The sequence below is a fragment of the Emydura macquarii genome, unplaced genomic scaffold, assembly GCF_026122565.2.
Source record: "Emydura macquarii macquarii isolate MOO-44397 ecotype Brisbane River unplaced genomic scaffold, CSIRO-AGI_Emac_v2 contig_2473, whole genome shotgun sequence".
NCBI lineage: Eukaryota > Metazoa > Chordata > Testudines > Chelidae > Emydura > Emydura macquarii.
Window position 1 is genome coordinate 10268738 of NW_027132610.1, and position 22044 is coordinate 10290781.

General features: G+C 39.6%; 1 protein-coding gene across 4 annotated transcripts; it reads left to right on the forward strand.

Annotated features, from left to right (window-relative positions):
- The first annotated feature begins 38 nt into the window (after positions 1-38).
- Positions 39-21351, forward strand: USPL1 (ubiquitin specific peptidase like 1). 4 transcript variants are annotated; one of them, XM_067562935.1, is made up of 10 exons: positions 39-181; positions 433-533; positions 7359-7525; positions 8089-8217; positions 9834-10482; positions 14183-14269; positions 15759-15888; positions 16820-16945; positions 17771-17931; positions 19308-21351. In XM_067562935.1, the coding sequence occupies exons 3-10, from the start codon at positions 7427-7429 to the stop codon at positions 21263-21265; spliced, it is 3339 nt and encodes a 1112-aa protein (XP_067419036.1). In that variant the 5' UTR covers positions 39-181; positions 433-533; positions 7359-7426; the 3' UTR covers positions 21266-21351. The 4 variants fall into 4 exon arrangements, with proteins under 4 accessions (XP_067419036.1, XP_067419038.1, XP_067419039.1 ...); XM_067562937.1 differs by having other exon boundaries at positions 7359-7462; XM_067562938.1 differs by lacking the exons at positions 39-181; positions 7359-7525 and having other exon boundaries at positions 529-533.
- The last annotated feature ends 693 nt before the right edge of the window (positions 21352-22044 follow it).

The following is a 22044-nucleotide window of genomic DNA, read 5'->3' on the forward strand; positions in this document are numbered from 1 at the left end:
CTCGCCTCCTATTGGCTGTTGCTCCCCACACGTGCTGCAGGCGGGGCCCAGGCGGAACTGACGCGCCGGAAGCTGGGTGCACGCCGACTGGACGTCGCACAGGGGCCGAGGGTGAGGGCTGGCTACCTACCTACCTAGCGGGGTACATCGCCCTGCAGCGCGGCGCGCGCAGGAGGGGCCGGTGAGTAACGGGCGCGGGCACTCTCCCAGGGAGGGCCGCTCCCCGCGGGGGCCGGGCCCACGTGCGCCGGGGCGCGGGGAGGGGGTGTGGCTGGGCCGCTGCCGGGCTGGCGCGGTTCAGTTCGGCCGGGCACCGCTCGGCCTGTGGCGAGCCGGCCCCTTGCTCCGTCCTCGGGCTCCGCGCTCCCCAGGGCTGCGTAGGCCGGGACCCTGCCGGGCCGGTCGGCCGCTCAGACTTGTCTTCGGTTGCAGGCACTATGGGCGCCTGCGACCACGCGCCGAGTGGGGTGGGCCGCCGCTGCGGCCGCTGAAGGGGAAATGCCGGGGAGCTGCCGGGCTGCTGTCGTGAGCAGGTGAGCTGGAGGCACTGCCGGGCCTCCCCGCGTTGCTCAGTCCCTAGTGGTGGGCACTGAGGCCGCTGGCAGATCAGCTGCCAGGTCGGGACCTGTTCCAAATACCGACCGTGTCCGGTGCGCCTCGGCTGGTAAAACTTCCCCGCCAGGTCGGGTTAGGCTGGATGTCTGGGAAGTCCGTCTTTGGTTACCGCATAAATCCTGGTAAAAGTATAAACTCATTTCAGCTCCTTCCCAGAGCTGTTACCAGACCTAACGCGAGCAGACTAATGCTGTGTGGGTAGTGCTGACATATGGCTGTTTACTTCTGTGTGTGTTCAAATGCCGACTGCATATTTCTTGTCAACAGCCATGTAAGTAACATTGAATTCTTGCTTTTCCTATTCAAACTGTGTCAGCTGAAACAGTGTTTAATCATGGGGCTAGTACAGTTTCCATCATTAATGTATAATGGCTTAGTTATGTTCTTGCCAGTTTACAAAATTATGCTTTTTCTCTAGTCTCTGGACAAGTCTACAATGGGCTGAAAGTCAAGGTATTTGTTCAACATAATCATATGTAAATCAGACTTTAAGGGCTGGTCTGCACCTAAAATCTAGGCTAACCTACCTGTGTTGCTCAATGTTGTGAAAAATTCACACCCCTGAGAGACATAGTTAAGATGATCTAAGCCACTGCATAGACACTGCTACATTGACAGAAGAATTCTTCCCTCAACCTAACTATTGCCTCTGGAGGGGATGGATTTACAACTGCAACAGAATAACCCTTTCTGTCTCTGTAGCAAGTGTCCGTGCTACAGCGGTGCTGCTATAGTGCTTGCAGTGTAGACAAAGCCTAACACTCTCATTGGCTGTTGCATATGGGATAGGGTCTAGAATATCATTACTATGACAGTTTTACAATAAAGTATATTAGACACCCCACTAGCTGGAACTATGTCCAAATGCTCTTCATTAACTACATAAATTGGGGCCATAAAATATGGGTGCATCTGCACTAAGCCTTTTTCCAAAATTCCCCACTTTTCTCTCCAGCTGCAATTGAGTATGCTAATATGGATGGAGCTTTTTTACCACTGTGAACTAATCCTGTTTGGACCAAGTCTAGTTGACATGGTAATAAAATGATTAATCCCTGTCTGTCCTAGCAATCCCATTGTTACAAACAATTTTAGCAGTATAGGTGGAGCTTCTGGGCACACTTAACTATTGCATGGTGCTGTGAACCAGTTTATACTACCGTTCACCTGTGCATGCCCTTTTTCCCCCCCCAATCTGTGCGAGTCCACAAAATATCCTGCAGGATCACATACTGTTTGCCTTTTCATAAGAAGAATCTTGGTTCTGGCAGGCTATTTGAACTGTAGTGTTGACAGTATAGGACAGATCCTTTGTTGTAGCTTATGTGATATCAACAATAAGTTTCATTCATTTTGCACTTAAAGTAGATTGTGGTTGTGTTCCTGAAATTGCCTATGTTTTTAAACATATTATGATTTGAATAAACCATGTTAGTTAATGAATGATTTATTTTGTGTTCCAAGCAAAGAAAAGGAAATGAATTCCTTTTGCTTAAAGAATGAATGTATAACTAATAATGTGGTCAGTGTGTGTTGGAGTTTTTCCACTAGAGCTTTAATTATGGTCTTAATTTTCTTTCCATACCTTCTCTTTTCCCCCACGCCTTCCGACTGATATTAACTTAAAAATAAAGTGGGGAGGGGGCTGGAAGAATAGCAAGTTGATTTGCAGGAAATTTATTCTTTTAACCTTCAAACAGTAGAGAGGAGAATTTCACAGATATTGGGATTTTTGGCCTAGGATTCATACTTTGCCTAAAAATCTGGGCTGAAACTTTCCAAGTAAGGGCATTTCTAAACTATAAAATTAAGTTGATTTAAGTAAAATCGAAATACAGCCACTACCGTAATTAAAGCGATGGTTCATGTCTACTCTTGCTCCTTTGGTCGGTGGTGCGTGCCTCACCAGGAGTGCTTCCACCAACTGGAGTGGGGCATTGTGGGACACTGACAGCTAGAGCTTCCCCCGCCCCCAGCTATCAAGTGGGTGCTGGCTGACAATCCAAGCTGTGAACCCCTGCTGGGCTCAGTTTCACAGCAGGGAGCCTACCAGCAGTGAAATTGACATTCTTGTCAGTTCCTCAGCTGCTTTTATTTCACATTTAGTCTACAGCTGTCAGCCTGCAGGGAGCTCACAGTTGGAGCCCCCTGCCCTAGGGCTGACATCACAAGCTGTCAGACCCATGTCAGGCTCACAACTGGAGCCCCTGGGCTCCAGGACTTACAAGAGCCAAAATGTGAAATAATAGCAGCTGTGAAACTGACAAGAATGTTGATTCCATTGCTGGTAGATTCCCTGCTATGAAATTGAGCCATGGGCAGGCTCTCAGCTTGGGTTGGCAGCCCCAGGGCGGCAGGGGTCAGAGCAGAGTTCCAATTGTGAGCTGATGTAAGTAATGTAGTTTCTACACAGACACTGTGTCGCCCTAACTACATTGATATAAGTGCTATGCCTCTCATGGAGGTGGAGTTATGATGTCGGTGTAGCGGGCCACTTACTTCGGGGTAAGCAGCACCATAGTGTAGACACTGACATCATTAGGTCTACCGAAGATGCCTTACAATGACCTAACTCTGTAGTATAGGAGTATCCTATATTGCAGAATAAACTCGTCTTTCTTCTGAAACAAAGAAACTGGAGTAATAGTTTTAAAATGCTAACTACATTTCTGTCAAATGTTTACTTCAGTTTATAATGTTTGTGTTATCTATTTTTAGATGTATTTGATATGTATTGAGATGTAAACTGACTTATGAATTACTGTTTTTTTAAAAAACAGTCTTTAAACTGTGTTCCTCTCATTGTTTTTATTTAAATGCAGGATCTGCTTATATCTGTGTAGGAAGAGCTAGATGTAGCTCTAGTACTATGTTTTGCAAATGGTGTGTCCCAGTGCTGAGCAGGAAAGAAAGAGTACAAGAGATTAAAAATGAGGCCCCCTGAATCTGAAAATACACTAGTTCTGTCTTTGTGATATTGAGGTGATGGTCAGACTGGAACAACACAGAATACAACATTCAGTATAACAGTTTCTAAGTAGTCTTTTCCACTGTGCATCATGTCAGCAGCAGCCTATCTTTATTGCAGTACACCAACATCTCACATAGAATTGCCATACCTTACAAATAGGCTACTCCAACATCATTGAACAGATGTAAATGCCTAGGCAGTTCAGCTGATGTTCCTGTGCCTTATTTTGTTTTGCACACTTTGAAAAGAAAAATATATTGTGGTGCCCCTCTGTTAGTTCTGCCAGCCCTACTATAAAAGGATATTTGTAGTTAAAATATATTGTATTGACTCTTAAATGTGTAATAAATAACATGGACACACGTTTTAGTGTTCATTGATATAGATGGGTCTTTGTGATTTGCTTGAGAGACGTACGTTACAAAACAGCATTTCAGTGTTTTAAAAAAGAAGGGGTATTGGATGAGGAGGTACACAGGAAGCTTTTGAATACTGTCCTAATAAAGTACTTGGAGCTTTTTTTGAGAAAAGTAGAACAGTAATTAGATAAGGACTTCTGTTACCCAAATAACAAATATTACAGGATCTTATTAGGGGATAAGGCAACAAGCCACGTTTATTGTGAACACAGAAACTTGGTAAATAGTATTAAAGAAAAGAAAAGTATCAACACTGTAATAACATTAATATTGTGCTTTACTTAGTGAAATAGCATTAATAATAATGTAAACACTAGGAAAACAGTATTAACATTATAGCAATACTACAATTACAGAGACACGTTTCAATTGATGCTTTCATTCACACTCACACACACTGACAGGCATACACAGACAGGGAGACAGACAAACATACATAGGGATTTTCCAGATGTCATAGTTACCAGCCTCTTGGTGCTCATGATAGTCACTGGCCAGGTGACTAGAGCATGAGGATGAGGAGCAAGGTTCTGCCGATGCGCATCGGTACTCCTGGCTGATGTGATGTTGTAGACCCGAACCTCCAGCCTTCATCCTCTTGTCCCATTTTATAGGGAAAGGACCCCATGTAAGTCTATGGGTTTTGCATTGTCATGCTGCAACTGCATTCTTGGTGTGATTCTCAATCACCCACATTGTTGCAAGCCTGATCAGATTTTGTCCTTTGAAATGGGCTGGCTCCAAAGTCATCAGGGTGGGTTCCTCTTCGGCCATTTGATCATCTTTGCTTCTTTCTTTTTTCCTCAAGCGTTTTAGGTGAGGCTGGTGTTTTCTTCATGTCTGTTTCCATATCCCTTACTCAGACCAATTGTTCAATCACTCTTTTTGTCTACACCCAACTCAATTGCTCGGCCATTCACACTTCAATCACTCAGGGCCAACTTCTAGCTGAAGAACTTACATATTTTTAGAGCAAACCTTATTTCATTTTTGACAGTGTCTTTCACAATTAGATAGATACATTACATTGCACAGTGTGACTTTTGTACTTAGAATAGGATTTTTACAAATATATTGGAAGCAGGTAAAATTAACAGATAAACTGGCCAGTGGACATAGTACAGACATTTACAAACAATCTTAAAATTATACAAAGTGCAGACAGACTTGAATTAACATTTAAAAGGGTAGAACAGTAAGAGTCAGTTTGAGGTTTTAGCTTTTGGTTCAGACTGATTTGCCTTTTGGTAGGAAGCGGGGGGGCCGTGTTGTGGCTCTGTTCTTACATATATTTCAAAAACAAGATTTTGGCCAACACTTCCACTGAGGTAGACATCAATGTTTGTTAAGTTAAAAGATAAATATTGATGTAAACAAAACCAGAATAGGTAATATTACATATTTTGAATGTATTCATCAGAAATATCTAGATGTCTGTCTGGTCAAGAATTTCTTAAGAGTGATAGGGTTTGGGGGGAAGAGGGGAGGTTTAAGATGAAGTTCTAGAAAGATAATGTTAGAGGTCGGGGAGCATGACTAAACAATTATAGACCTTTGAGCCAGTCAGGAAGCTTTTATTGGTGTACATGCTCTGCTTAACATTTTTCTAGGAATTCATATTGATTTGATCTCTTAGGAGGCAAACAGCTGAAAGTTACTGACTTGTCATATGATTTAATCTAAACCATGAATTTTTTCTGTATTTAACAATGATAAATCAATGAAACCCTGTACCTTGGTAATGCTGTGCCACTGGTTGGAGAGTTGAAGGGCTTAGCTTGTTTCATAGTCTAGCAGAGCTGCTTTCTCTTGTTAATTCATTAAGATATTATCTTGAGTGAATCCAGCAATGTTATTTGTTGTACTCTTCTAATTATAGTTTGTTTTTGAGCCCAACGTTCTCCACAACACACATATGCTTTAATTACATATAACTGATGCTTGTGTTCTTCAGAACTGTGGTGGAGTTGAAATAGAGAATAAATGCTTTTATGGCCTGTAGCTGTACTTTTTTAAGCAGTGGTCCTGCCAGTTTTCACCTTAGAAGCTAAATGGGTTTGGGCAGGATTGGTATTTGGATGAAACTCCAAAGAACACTCAGGTGCTGCAGGAAGGGGAGTTGGTGATTTAGTAGGTGCTACCCTTTCCTCTGCGTCAAAAATAAACCAGTGCCCCAGCATGGTAGCCTTGGAGGTTTGCTGCTGAAATGTCATCTTTCAGATGAGATGTTAAAAAAAATAAAATAGCCCTGGCATGAAAGAGGTTGTTCACCTCAGTGACCTGTCCAAGATCCAGTTTAGGAATTATATTTCACCTACCTAAACTTTCCCTAAAATTTCAAAGGGATATGATATTTTCTTTACATTTGCTCCAGTCCTGCACCTGTGAACTCAGTGGGAGTTTTCAGTTGATTTCTGTGGGTGCTGTATTGGGACATGGCTGTCCTAAATTGATGTGTTCTGCTACCTTTCATCATAGACATAGCTGAATTTCACTGCTGGCTGAAATGATTTCTGCATAACTTTATCAGTGTACAGGCTGGATTGTGCCTTCTGTTGTATGTGGCATGTACTGAATTCTGCCCACAGAAACATATCTTTTAATTACGTCTGTGAGAGATTGCTTACATGCATAAAAAAGGCAAAATTTGGCCCTAAATTTGTAAAGTTATTTGAGATTAAAGATGCTATCAATAGTGAAATGTTACTCCCTGTTGTAAAATAGCATTATTGTAGCAGTATTGTAAAAGTATGACTTTATATTGTCAGAAAAATCCAGATTTTGGCAACATTTACAGTTGCCTTTTGCAGTTAGGAGGCAAACATTCACATTTGGAGGAGCAACTTCTTATAGTTTATTATGGACCCAAATTAAATTTAGCATTTGGAAAGTGCATAGCAGATCTTTCATGTGCCTCACTTGATGAGCGATGACAGTGTAGAATTCTTTACCTCTGCTAATTCTGATATCAGTCTGCACTTTTAGAAAATAGTCCTTCTTCACCATTTAGGACCTGATCCTGCAAACAGTTCTCTATAGGCAGACCTTTATGTTTGGGCAGAGCACTGCACTTTTGAAGTAAGTAGGGAACTTCATGGGTGCAGGGGTTTGCCACATGGAGAAGCTTGCAGGAGCAGGACCTAAAGTTCATCTGTTTTGCAATGAATATGAAAGTCACACTTAGGTGCTGTTTTATTTTCCAGTTCTAGTTATAAACCCATAACTGTTCATCTTAATCAGGGAAGCACCATGGCTTCTTAGAGAAAATATAAAATGTGCTTTAATATTCAGATTTTAAATAAAAATTAATACAATTTTTATTTAACTGTTTGTATTCACTTCTTATTTTTCAGAGTTCTTTGAAAAATCCTTAGTGGTCTTGACAATGTTACAAGTGACATAAATTAGCCAGTGGCACAGAATGATGGATTCCCAGAAGACTGGAAATGGTTTGCAAGTAATTGGACAAGGGACTGGTATAGGGATATCTACACTCCACATGGTGGGGTATTTGGGAAAAGTCAGTTCAAACTTATTTTTCATGTGTGCAAAGTTCATTTTTTCTCTTTTTTTTGAGAGAGATATTTAAAATTGGTCTTAATTTTACAAAAATAACTTTTTAAAAAATTACTTTTCCACGGAAATCTTATAGCAATGGCGAAAGATTGTTCTGTTTTAAATAATTTTACCTCTTTGAATTTTTTTACTGGCTTTTTTTTTCCAAAAGTATTTGATCTAATCCTGTGAAAATCTGTGATTTGTCTTTGAGAGTTCAGAGTTATATTCATGAGCAATGAATAACTTTTTGTTCAGTGCAAATAAAATGAACACCATTTTAATATGTAAGCTTTTAAAACAAAATATCTTATTTAAATTGGTAACCAGGAGACAAATTTAGAACTCTCCATCTTTTATATGTATTTTATTTGCTATGATCAAATCCTAAACTGTGAAGTTTAACTTACAATTACATAGCTTCTGCATTATGAAAAAAATACAGTTGGTTTTCAGTGTTGTTGTTTACATCTTACTCTTTAGAAACAACATATCATTGTATGCATTTTACATCACTTTATTTTTTAGAACTATAATTCTGCTGAAGTAACGTCAGATGAGTGCTGCCCAGCCTGCAAAGAGAAGGGCCAGATACAAGCTTTACGGACTTACCGTGTTAATTTTCAAGAGTCTATTTTCCTATGTGAAAATCCACAGGTATTGCATCATTTTCCTGTGTTGTTGGATTGCATATATAGACCTTTCTTTTAGCAACCCCATCCTCTAAATTTGAGCACTCGCCATCTTTTAAATGGTGCCCCCAGCCCAACACATCTCCGGACCCTTTGGATCCTTATGCTAGACGATTATCCACATGTGGTTAGACAGAGCTAACATGTACTAACTGTCTAGGAACAGTTCTTGAAACAATGGGAATTACATGAAAAGAACTAAGGGTTGCTTGTGAGACAAGGTATCACGTTTAGTACTAAAGACGTGTGTGAAACATTACAAAGCTATTCTTAGCGTTTCTAATATTCCAAGACAAAGAAGAGAAGATGGGATGCTTGTATCTGCCAGGGGGTTGATTACAAATAATTTGGTAACTTCACTGTAAATTGTTAGAAATAATCAAACAAGTTGTCCTGGGGGTGGATTGGGGAGATGGAACCCTTTATTGCCTGCTCGTTCCACCTCAACACCGAGAGTGAGCAACGAGGGGGTTACTTTACAATTCTTTTATCCATAACAGTATGTAAATGAATACATTTCCAGCAACTCCCCATAGACACTTATATGGTTACATCGACACCTATAAAATTAATATTAACTACTACATAATGAATATAATTATACCCACCCCTGTTTGTTGTTTACAGGATTACCATACAGAGGTCAGGCACATCACCTTAAAACCTATACATTTTACACTGACATTTTTTTGAAGTAAAGGCATGCCAGGAGGAGAAGGAAGATAATACTTCTTTCCCACCAAAAGGCCTTGCACAGAAATAGCGATAAACTTATCACCTGCGCAGATGGCCAGGAAGGGAGGAGAAGGAGAGAGAACAGACTCTAACTAAAATTCACACCAATTAACAGAAACAAAGTTTGCCCTTGCCTTGACCCTGTTCCTTGTAATTTAGGCCTGGCCACTTGTCCAGCTTTTAACTCTTTACTCTCCTACGTAAATGTCCATACTTTCAAGTATTTTTCTTTCTTAAGTTTAATCTTAGCTGAATTTCCTAGTTTTTTTTAATAGTTGGGTGTGTTTGGAGTTGTGTGGTGGTTTTTTGATTTTGTTTGTTTACAAGCTACATGGTTTTATAAGTATTGTTACCCTTAACTTAATTGAATGAATTCTCAAATGTAACGTCATGTTAAAATTCTAAGTTCTGGTTTTCTTTTTAAATAGTCGTAACTTGGGACTGAAAGAGCAGAGGACTTGAGTCATTTTCCATCTTCTGGAGGTCTGCAGGAATAGAGTTGTTCTTACAAATTAGCAGGGGTATAGGAGAGGAAATCCTTTCCTGGGCATATTATGAGGTCTATGGGGAAGGGGTGAAACGAAGAGAACTAGGGATATAGAGAGAATTATATTTGTTATTGCCATTAATCAAAGTACATTTTGTTCTCTTATAAAATGATTGTATATTATCAGAAAAAATGCACTTTCAGTACTTATGCATATGTTGGATTTCTATATTATTTTTAATAACCTATCGATGTACAAATGTCCTGTACTCTATTTGAACAGCATAGTTAGTATTAATTTCCAATTTTTTCACCCATAAATGGTTTATAGACATCACTGTAATCTCTTTTCCCTTCAGTGCATCTACCCTCTGGGCTGTAAACCTTTAAACAGCATAATAATTTCTGCTGATTCAGAAAATCATCAACCTCCGTATACTCAGAGAAAAAGGAAGATTTTTGAAATCAGCCCTACAGCTTCCCCTATTGAATCATGTTCAAAACAAGCTAGGACTAACAACAATTTGGTAGATGCTGAGCACACTTTAAACACAGATCTTGTTTTCAAGTATAATGGATATAATTTATGTATGACCCAGCCCTGCCTACCTGATGATCAGCAGAAACATAATAGAATGGCTGAGTGCTTGGAGCAGAATGTGGACTTAGCAACTGCTATTACTGTTGGTGGTACACAAGAAAGTCCTCTTGAGACCTCTCATTCCAAAACACAGCTTTTGCCAAATTCTGAGCTTTGTTTAGTGAAATCTGAAATCTTGCATGAAGACAATAAACCTTCATTGTTCATGGGGCGTTTGTGTCTTCAGTGGAGGAACGTATATGCGCTGTGTTGGTTAAATTGTGTTTTGTCAGCACTGGTACACTTAGAAACGTTAAAGATTGCTGTGACTGAAGCATGCACTGAAGAATCTGTAATCCAGAGGCTGTTTACAAAATATAATGAAGCGACTGAACTCTTGAATGCCTGTCAGACAAATAAGCTAAAAGGTGAGTAACTATGTCCCTATTTCCTTTTATTTCTAAATAGTTTGAATGTACAGGAATATTGATACGAGTATGTGGAGGAATTTAATAGTGTTTACAGAAGTTTTCATTCTCTTCTATTTCAAGATTGCTATGGATGAGCTGCAATTTGTTGTTATGGAATTTAAGATAAAGATGTAATTTTCCCAGCAGGTAACTGGTGAAACTATGTGGTGACATCTCTACATGTTCTCTAAGGATGGATATGCATCCTTTCTAAAAGCAGATTTTGAGGCCTGGTCTGTGCCTAAAAGTTAGGTCATCCTAACTACATCGCTCAGGGCTGTGAAAAATTTCATGCCCTGTGTGATGTAGTTAGGTTGATCAAATACATACACACACCCATCAATGCAGCTAGGTCGATGGAGGAATTCTTCCATCAACTAATTACCACCTCTCAAGGGGGTGGATTTACTACCGTGACAGAAAATCTTCTTCTTTGGTCGCTGTAGTAAGTTTCTACGGTGGCATAGTTATTGCTGTAGCACTTATAGTGTAGACATAAAGATTTCATTTGTGGATTACTTCATCATAATAAGAGTAGAAAACAAACTGTGCATCACTGATGTAAATCTGAGTCTTGTTTTTTCCTGTATTGAGATCACGTACTAACGCTTCATCTCCAAAAAATTGGATTCTAACATGTCTTATATTGCAGTATAAATGAGCAGTTGACCCATCATACCAGTACTAGTAGTATAGCCTTAAGTATTTTGTGAGTTCTTGATTCAGCTTAAGAAGTTGTAAATTAGCAGGGACTTCCTTTCTTACCCCAAGTGAGCGACTAATGAAAAAGTCATCAGCTAGTGGGAAACAAAGGCAGTCTGCACAACAAAAAGAGATGTTCCTATGAGTCTGAGGGAACTAATGCAGATCTATAACTAGCCAAAATCTATTGGAAGGGGTGCTTGTTGGTAGATAGTCCTGAAAAAGATTGTAAAGACCAGAGCCCCTTCTAATCAGGCCAGAGATAACTTAAATAAGGTTAAGATTTGACATGGTTGTTTTTAGTAAAAGTCATGGACAAGTCATGGGCAATAAACAAAAATTAATGGCAGCTGTGACCTGTCCAAGACTCTGACTAAAAATAATGGAGGTGCTCAAGGGAGAGGAATGACGGCTGGAGCCCCATGAGGGGACTGACAGCCCCCAACCTCATTGCCACGGGGGCACAGGCCCGGCTCCAGCCTCCACTGCAGCCACTGGGGCGGGCACACAGTCATGGCTTCAACTTCAGGATGGGGACACACAGCAGAGGCTCTGGCCCCAGTGGGAGGCGCACAGCCCCAGCTCCAGCCTTGAGGGCAGGAGGGAGTAGGTGTGTGATTTTATATTAACATCTGCTGTTTATCCGAGATGAAAAATCATACATGAGTCGCACTGAAATCACTAGTATTGTGTTGATTGCTTATTGGTTTCTGAGCGGACGTTTTTAAGTGTTGATTGGTGTTGATCTATAAAGTCTTTGATAACATGGGACCTACCTACTTGAGATACTCTGTATTTGTTTGAGCCCCCTTAGTTTAAAACAGAAGGAATGTCCAGCCAATATCCTCTCCTCCCCCCCAGGAGGGGTCCTGGGCTCTGAATTTACTGTCTCCCCATCTCCCATATTTAATACAGTAGAATCTCCAAGATACAAACACCTAGGGAAAGGACTCAAGGAGATTGTTTGTAACTCTGAAATGTTCGTAAGTCTGAACAAAACGCAGACCCAGGAGTGCAGCCGTGGGCAAAGCTTGGGCAGCATCAGTGCACGCTCAGTACAGGCTGTGGCCCTTTAAAATTGAGATGCTTTTCCAGAGCGCAGCATACTAGCCGCAGCTCAGGCTCCAGCTCCAGCCAGCAGCTCAGACTCCAGACCGCAGCTTCCTTGCAGCATCAGCAGCTTGGGCTATAGCAGCTTCTTTCCTGGACTCAGACTGAGCTTGCAAATTTGTCACCCTCCCAGCCAAACAGAGGCTTATAGGAAAGTGGCATAGACCCCAGCGCTGCTCCTGCTGCCTTGGGTGGGCAGCAGTGCCAGCAAACCTGAGCGTCTTCACCCCGTGAGAAGGGGTGAGAGTGGAGACTGGGACAGGCAGCCCAGATGTATCTACCTGTAAGAGGCAATAAAGGTACAGTACAGTATTTGCCTTTTTTTGGTCTCTGCTGCTGCCTGATTGGTTGGTTACTTCCGGTTCCATATGGTGTGCGGTGGACCGGTCAGTCCGTAACTCTGGTGTTTGTATCTTTAAGGTTCTACTGTAACTTGAACTTGTTGATCTTGAACACTGCAACATCAATGTACTTGGGCTGTGATGGAATAGAGAGCTATATCTATTCCTTTGTATTCCTTGTTTTTAACGATGTGTCAGAAGTGGCTGGAGCATAGGGGTGGATTTTAGCTGTATTTCAGTTTAGCTATATATTTATGCATATAAAAATTTTAATGAAGAAATGGTTTCCAAAATTATTTGAAGTACTCTCTTTAATTATGGATGCTCTGGTCTTGACTCCAAAGTTAAGGTTGAGTTCTGTTTTGCACTTAACAAAGCATGCCCTCCTCTGAACTTTAAGTACAGAATTAATTGTGAGAACCTACAAGAAAATCTGTTCTGAGTTTAAAAATAATTTGAACAACTGTACTTCAAGAAATCTAGCATTTAATCTGAGGCCACAAGCATTAAAATGTCTGAATTGTTATCATATGGTATTGCATGGCATCACCACAACACAGAGCTAAGCTTGTTTGGAGGCTTTAACTGAACATTTCTCACTTTAATGTTTTGATTTTTAAGTGTGGCCTTCACGCTGATTTTTCTGAGATTATAATGCTTGGTTTGGGGATATTTATAGCATCTCTAATTTTTTTATCCTTAAATTACTGATGCATACTCCCAACCTTCACTTCGGCCTGGTCTACATAGAGAGTTTTGTCGACCAAAGTCAGCTTTGGTCAACAAAACAGAGGTGGTGTACACCTGCTCCCTGCTAGGGCAGCCTTGTCAATTATACTGCTGAGCTGTGAAATTGACGTGGCTGCCAGTTCTGGAGGAGAGCAGGGAATGGAGAAGCCCCACATGCCTTCCCCAGGCTCTCGGCTGGGAGTGGGGGGGCAGGCCACAAAGAGCTTAGGAGCCTGTGGGCTCCCGGGAGGGAGCTGAGGCACAGGGCTCTCAACTCCCCATACTTCCCCTTAGGTCGGTGGAAGTGCTCCTGGTGAGGATACACTCCTCCAACCCATGGAAGGGAGTGTGTACATCAGCCACTGCTGTAATTACAGTGCTGGCTGTAAGTCGACCTGTATTAGATTGACTTATTTTTTTAACAATAGACAGCCTTAATCTTAAGGTTGTTTTTTGCCTGACTATTTGTTTAATTCATGTGTAGTCTAAACATATTTATAATGCTATAGACAGGATTCATTTAAAATATTCCTTTGAATGGCTCATAGTAGAAATTTGGTTCCTTTAAGTAGTTGTACAGCTTTCACGTGTTCTGATGTAATCTTTTACAAGTCACCTAAATGAGAAAACTTTAGTTGTCAAGTGGCATCCAAATATTGTGGGTAAACAAACGTTAATAGAAAATGCATTCATTTGTAGAGAATTAATTTTGTATGTAGCATATGATCTGAATTATGATTTGGTTTTTTTTTTTGGCTGAATGTTTTTTTCATTAGATGTTCTTCCAAAAGCTGAGTCACATCTAAATGAAATCAGAAATACAATATTTGTTCAACTTCAACCCCAGCTTAAGTGTGAATTGGGTAAGTAATTACTAAGCAATTTAGTCTGTTTTCCAGTTCTCTAAATGCAGAGATTGCTGTTGTGTCAATACTTAAAATGCATTCTATAAGAAAGTTTATACAAACAACTTGCTGATGTAGTTAATCGTTGGTATTTCTCACACTCCATCACTCAGTGAGCAGCTGTTAGATATCTTGTCTCTATTCCCTTCTCTCCTATAGTGCCTACAGGCCCACAGGAATTCTTCTGCTAAGTGCATGCAGATATGAAAAACACTTGTGTTTGTGCAAGTGGCAGCAGAAGTTTAATTTGCAAAAGGCAAAGTCTGTTTCTTGTATGAGTAGAACACTTACACAACTTTGGGGGGTGTGGGAGATCTTTGTCTAAACACTTCTTAAGTTCCTACAACTGTAATATTTAGGCAGTGGAAAAAATGAGAATATAGTATATAACATTTTACAAATGCACATGTGCATATGAAAGAATATAACTTCAAAACCTTAAGAAGGCTTTTTCATTTTGGGGCAGGGCAGGTTGTCATTCTGGCTACTGCATTGTACTCTGCTTAATTGGGATGCCCTCCAGGGACTTGCTATAGGGTTAATGATACTTAATGGCAATGCCTGCTGCTAACTGGGAATGGTTATTCCATTAGCGCTTGACACACAAAGTGCAACACACTGTTTAAAAAGCACTGAAGCGGACTCTACACAGTGCTGCTAAATGCACAAAGTAACCATTCTGAGAAACCGAGAAATCTTTTCCCTCATCTTTTAGGTATAGTCATTTTAGAGCTTTTAACTGAAAAGAACAGCTTTGGAAAGAATAGGGATGGGGAAGAAGTGTTGTGAATGATGAGGATAACAAATATAGATGACATGCGATACAAGATGGGCACATACATTTAAACAAGCAGATTAAAATATAACAAAGAGTTGGATAATCTGTGGTCCCTAGGAGATCTGGTGTTGGAGCATGGAACTCTTTATAAGACAGACACATCGTAACAGTAATTTATTGCGAAAAAATGCAGTAGTTCTATGAAAGCTTATGTTTTGTGAGATCCACAGCTATAGCAAAACAGCATGTGCATAGAGGCTGTTAGATCCTCTTCCCTAACTCTTCACTCATACAGAACTCTTGATGAATGCTATTTAAGATGCTCTGCAGCAGTAGCAGAAAGCAGGCAGAGCAGCTAAAGCTCCCCACCTTCTATCGGCTTTGTATGGCTTGACATCCTCTAGTCCTCTGGAAAGTGCTCACAGCAACTTGCCTTAAATTAGTAAATGGCACATTTTTACTATTTTTTCATAATATGGGAAACAAAAGTCAGAGTTAAGGCTGCATGTCACATGTGAAGCCCATAGTTCAGTATCAGCAATGTAGACTTGTGTAGATGCTGTTTATTCCCTTGGTAACCATGGTTCTACCATGGGGGTGAGATGATAACCTTGCAAATTGACATAGTGTTCTAAGGTATAGTCCTGTTTTCCCTCTTTTTCTTTGAAGGTAAGGAGGAGAGTCCCGTCTTTGCATTCCCTCTGCTTTTGCAAAAGGATCCCCAAGCCGAGATGCTTTTTCTGCATTCTTTTTCATGGATGTTTGAATGTTTGCATTGTGGCTACAGCCACCGAGACAGGTTAGGTTTTTACCTAAGCCACATTTATTTATATTATTGTATGTTCAGTCTTCACTTGATGAATACTTTTCTTCAAATCAACATTGTGCACAAAGAGTGTACATTTGGTGGGAGGGGAAGGGTTGTGATGGTGTAATGATCTGGTCATCACTTTAAAAAGTCAGCATTTGCAAACAGTTTCGTATACATTTAGCGTCTGCTCTAATGGCTAATGACACAATGGTATCCTGTGTGTAAAAGAGAAATAACTGGTAATTCTGTGATTCTTTTGTCAATGCTGACTTTTTGGTGTCACCACTGTAAGTGCACAAATTGCTGTTGCTATAATGAATAGCATACCAGACCTGACCAATAAATAAGTATGTCTTTCACTGTTAAATAGAATATGATCTTCTGTTTAGTATTCATCTAAATTGCGTAAAATCTGAAATATAAATCTAATCCTTATTCACATAATTGAGGATACTTTCACATTTTCCTATTTTTTGGTGTTTTAAAATGTTAAAAGGCAGATTTGATGATGTGCCTGCAGGTTATCTAAATGGCACTTGCATTTAGTGTAACAGATTAAAGTGTCCTGAATGGTTATGCACTCTGTAAAAACATGTTCAGTAATTTCTTTAAAACCATGTTTCATTTGAGTATAAAAAAATTGACATTCAATGTGGTGAACAGATGAATGGCAGAAAATAAGTTGTTTCATTTTATTATATTCTGTATAAAAGATTACTAATTGATTGATTATTGATTGGCAGACTGAGGCAAATTCACTTTATATTTATGCCATTGGCAGTACCTCAATGGAATTGTGCCAGGTGTAAATCGACACTGCATTTAGCCCGTAAATTTGTGACCTCTTTCTGGTAAATGCTAATACTTTTTTTGAGCATCTCAAATAGACAACTGATCGAACTTTTTTTCTTCTGTTCAGGTGCAGGAAGACACTAACAACATTTACAAATATAATTCCTGATTGGCACCCACTTAATGCTATTCATATTGCACCATGTAATAATTGTAAAGATAAATCTCAAAGAAGAAAAATGATTTTGGAAAAGTAAGTTTGAACCACTTGAGATCTTGAATATGAAAAAGAGATTGACATTAAGTTTACCATGTGTAGATTTAAACATTAATGCTATGTTCTGTCACTCTGACATGTTGAGAGACACTGAAGTGCAAGTTTCCACTAAATGTTCAGTTACCCATTCTTAAAATTCTCACTGATGTTGTAAGAAATCTTTAGTATATGTGGAATATTTTTATTCAGTTTAACACTCTAAATAGACATTTTATTTGAGCCAGGTTGTAAAGCCCAACACTGAATATCAGCCTCTCCCCAGCATCTGGTATTGAAGGAAGATAAAACTATCATGTATAATGTTATATTTTTTGGCCTGAATTGTGGTTGTCAGCCTTCCTTGTTTGGGTTTGGCAGAACTGTCCTTGTCCCAAAACAAAATTTTCTTTATAGTTTTTTTTCCCCCCAATAGCAAATTTAGCTATAAGCTGACACCTCTATTTCACAAAAGGTTATTTCAAAGTGGAATTTGTATTAAAATTGGGGTGCCCTCTTCCTATGAGCCCCCAGCCATTTCTGTATAATTCATAAGTAATCTTAGATTAATAAACAATCAGGGGCATGCCCAAGGAGGGGGCAAGCAGGGGTACATGCCTCGCCAGTACCAGCCCCTGGGGCTGCGGTGGCAGGTGGTGGGGAGCAAACTGCTCCTCCTGGGGCAGTGGGTGCGGGGAGGTTTGGGGCAGTAGAACAGTAATGCTCCGAGCTAACTATCATCCTCAAAATGCATTGCTTGTGATTTCATTAATAGCTTGAGCCAATATTTTTGTTCCAATAAAATGCTTTGTGTCTTGATTATAGAGTACCCCCAATATTTATGGTACATTTCGTAGAAGGTTTGCCACATAACGACCTGAAGAATTATTCATTTCAATTTGAAGGAGATTTCTACCAAGTAACAACTGTTGTTCAGTATCAAAAAGATCCAAAACATTTCAAAACTTGGGCTTTGAATCCTGATGGTAACTATTACAACTTTATTATAATTATCACAGATAAAGTTGCCTCTTTTACTAATTTTAGGGTTATTGGATTAATCACTATATTATCTAGGTACATAATTAAAAGGCTTTTTTTGTGTATAATCCATATTAGGTATTAAATATTTGCAAATCGGTTTACGTTCTTTGGTCTTTTTTTAAAATTATGATTTGACTAACTCAATAATTTGCTGCCACACTGTTAACTTTGCCGGAAAAAGTCAATTGGACACTATCATTTGTTCATTACACTTTGGTAAAATTACAAGAAACATAATCTAGGCGTGCTGTCAGTTCTAACGTGTACTGATTACATGGGTATTGTAGGGTCAGCCACCTCCTGAGCACCCCCTCGTGGCAAGAGGTTGTTGTGCAGGGACCCTTTTGTAAATTTCTCTCCTTGGTTCCTCAACTTCAGAACACAACCCAAACACTCCCCTTCTGGGGGTCAAATTTATTCAGTATTCATGGAAACTAGCTTCCACAGAGTGAAGAGAGAGAAGAGATCATTTTAATCAAAACATCTTGGGCAGCTGAAAAATTGTCTACTTAAATTATGTGGGGAAAAAGAGGCAGGATGAGAAACACCCTAAATTAAAATTGACAGTGGGATATGTCTGCACAACAAAAGCTGTCCACAGACCTAAGCTAGCTTGAATCCAACTAGTAAGGGTAGCAGTAGCAATGAAGACAGCACAGTGTGGGCTTACGCATCTCGCTAGCCCACTCTGAGACTCATACTGTGCTGCCTCCAGCACTGCTGTTGTCCACGCTAGCCTGTACACCACTTATGCTGTGTACACTTACACAACACATACACACGTAGGGATATATATGTTTAGAGTCCTTACTAAAAACAATATTGTATAAACATTGTAACTGTTGGGATGGTTGGGAGGGAATTATCTATATGATTAGTTTCTCTCTTAAAACCCCTTCCCCATGTCTTTATGAAAAATAATTCCCCAAATGAAATCTTAATGAGAGAGGTCTATGTGTCAGGTCTGCCCAGATACTCTCGAACAAGATGTCTATATCACTATCTTGGCCAAGAGCATCAGTGTGGCCAAGGAAAAGGAGTTACTTTCTATCTTGGTCATGTTGTTTGTACCTAGTAGTGAATTTTGCTGTTGCAGAGTGGAAAACCCCCAACTTTTCTTTGGGGCAGGTGATGGAATACGGAAATCAACTTTGTTCACTAGTTCCAGGGGGGTTCACTAGGGTGTACGCAGCATTGTCACATAACAGGGAAAGGGTTAAAAATGGGTTTTGTGACCCCCCAAAAAAAGAATAATCTGAGTTTCAATGGCCATTGTGTACCTTTTAAGCCTCTAAACTATTCTTCCTTTATTTTTCAGGAACTTGGCTTGAATGTGATGATGTAAAAGGTCCATATTGTGATATGCGTGAGAGATTTGAAGTTTCTCCTTCAGAGATTCACATTGTCATCTGGGAAAGGAAGATATCCCAAGTGCCAGATAAACTGAGCGCACAGATCCAAAGTAAAAACCCTGAAAATCTTACTCTTGATGCACAGTCAAGTTCTTGTTTAGTATTGCAGTGTGATGGTGATAGTGCCATAGACAAAATACCTACAGTATGTTACAAAAAAGACATTGTGGGCATTCCAACTAATGAACAACAAAATGTAGCCAGACATAATGAAAATAGCGTGCTTTCTGGCTTAGAACATTTGGCAGATGATCATGTTATAACTCTGACACTTGTAGAAGTTCAAGTTGATTCTGAAGGTAAACCATTGGACAATGGACAGATGGTGGGAAATAACCTCACTGCTGAAACAGGCATGCTGAAACAGCAGGAGTCAGTTTCTTCAGATCAAGCTCCGTGTACAGAAGATGTTGCTGGAGGTAGTCTGACTATGAACAAGTGTACACTGTCTGAAAATGCCAGCATTTCCTTGCATCTAGGACAGTTTAACCTAGCAAATACTGCTCCTGCTGTTCCAATAAACCATGGTAGTGACTTGTCAGCACCATCACACCCTCATGAGGCAGAGGCCAAAACTAGCCCTGTTAACACCAAGAATGTCAGGTTAAATCCAGAATTCTTGCAGAACAAGAAATTACCATTAATGGAGAGTACTATGCAGAAATCATCTAACACTAGAAACACAAGCAAAATTGTAGCAGACTCTCAGGTTGCAACTTTGTCTGCTACAAATAATTCCACCCAGTCTTTGCATAAAGATCAAAAGAGAGGATTTGTAGGAAGTTGGGTAAAGGGTTTACTAAGCAAGCATAATACCTTCATGCCTTCAGGTGCCTCAGCAAATCATAATAATGAGAAAAGTCACAACAATTCTTCTTTACTAAGGGTGACTGATTTGCACCTCCCTACTAAAGGAGCAGCTAATTTTGGTGGCTTTCAAGCCAAAGGTACGAGCAAAACAACAGCGGCACCTAAATCAACTGTTTCTCAACATGGAAATCTTCCTCCTTCATTATCAAATATCACTGGTCCTTCTGTTGCTACTTGTCTACCTGCAGCAAACCCTGTTGTAGATGGTCCAACTTTGAATAAGTGTGGAGGCTCACTGAGCACATGGAGTAAAATAATTCAGCCCAACACGCCCATCTTTAATCCCAAACTTAGCCATGGTGAAAAGGGAAATCACAAATCTGATGCAAAGGATAAAGAATCAGATGCCAACAAAACTCACAAACTTCGTCTAAAACTACTTAAAAAGCTGAAGGCTAAAAAGAACAAGTTGGCTTCCCTTGATAAGCTGGCAAAGACTCAGATGAGAAATGGAAGCTCTCCAAATAGAGATGTAAAAGATCTGTTACAGTTTGGATCTCCTAATGAAAGTGAATCAGTACAAAATGTATTAAAGGAACTGCAGTATCAGATTGAAGTTGCAGATAGTGAATCTGTATATAGTACAAACTCCAATATGTCACTATGCAGTAGCCAAAGCAATACAGAGTTTTTAACAGACTTACTGTCTCCTACTTCAACTTTTGCTTCTTCAGAGCTTCCAAAAGATGAAGAAGAGTGTAGATATTTGGAAATGGTGGATAGCAATATTGCAGCACCAGTGCATAATGAGAGAACCAACCTCACATGCGTTTCTGCTGCAAGCAAGAACTGTAATTATTCTAGTCCTGTAAAGGAAAGCCAGTATGAAAATCATACAGATTCACTAATGAACAAATCCTGCTTGAAAAGACTTTCCTTTGAAAGTCCCAGTAAGGAAGATATCCTTGAAGATCTTTTCTCCACAACAGTGTTAAACTCAATAGTAGGTGACCTAGATTTACCTCATTTTGATGAAACTCTGTTTGAAACTTGAATTATTGTAATATTTGTTTTTATCATATTGAGAATTTTGTATATTACCTTTCACACAAAGCACTATTAAATTATATTTTCATACTAGTTTATTTGCACACTGACTGTACTTGAACATTTAAAATGAAGTATTTGCTTCTTACATTTCATTATGACTGGTGAATAAGATTCTAGTCTACTTTCTAACGTTAATTAAAAGTTCCTGTGAATCTTACTTTTTTTTCTGCTTCAATGTGCATTTGTTTGTGTTTAATTTAGAAAAGTGAAAATCAAAACACATTGTTTTCTGGACCATAAGAGTAACAACTCTAAATTAGTGGATTATTTTTCAGACTACTGAGATTTCTGATATCTGTGTCTTAAATACTAGGCAAAATAAAGACTGACTCTTTTTGCAGGGATGCAGGGACATTTGCATCTTTCTCTATGCAAAAATGATTATGTATCAATGTAACATTTCAAGGGAGTTGTGTTCTGCTGAGTTCTGTTACTGTTTTCACAACTGCTGTTTTACCAGATCTTCCTGTGTAAATGCCACTCAGATTGAACTTGAAAGAGGGATTGGAAATCAGACACTTGCCCATTTAAGGTGATAGCACATTTTAGGGTTTACCTTCTGGGTAAATAAGAGCATAATTGTGCACACCTTACTTAGGGCAGTTAAGGTAGATAGGGTTTGGCCCTGAATTTGCAGCACTGAGTAAGATTTAACATACAGTATTGAATTTTAATGATTGTATGTAATACTTAAAATATCCTGGTTGGTTAAAATAAAAAAAA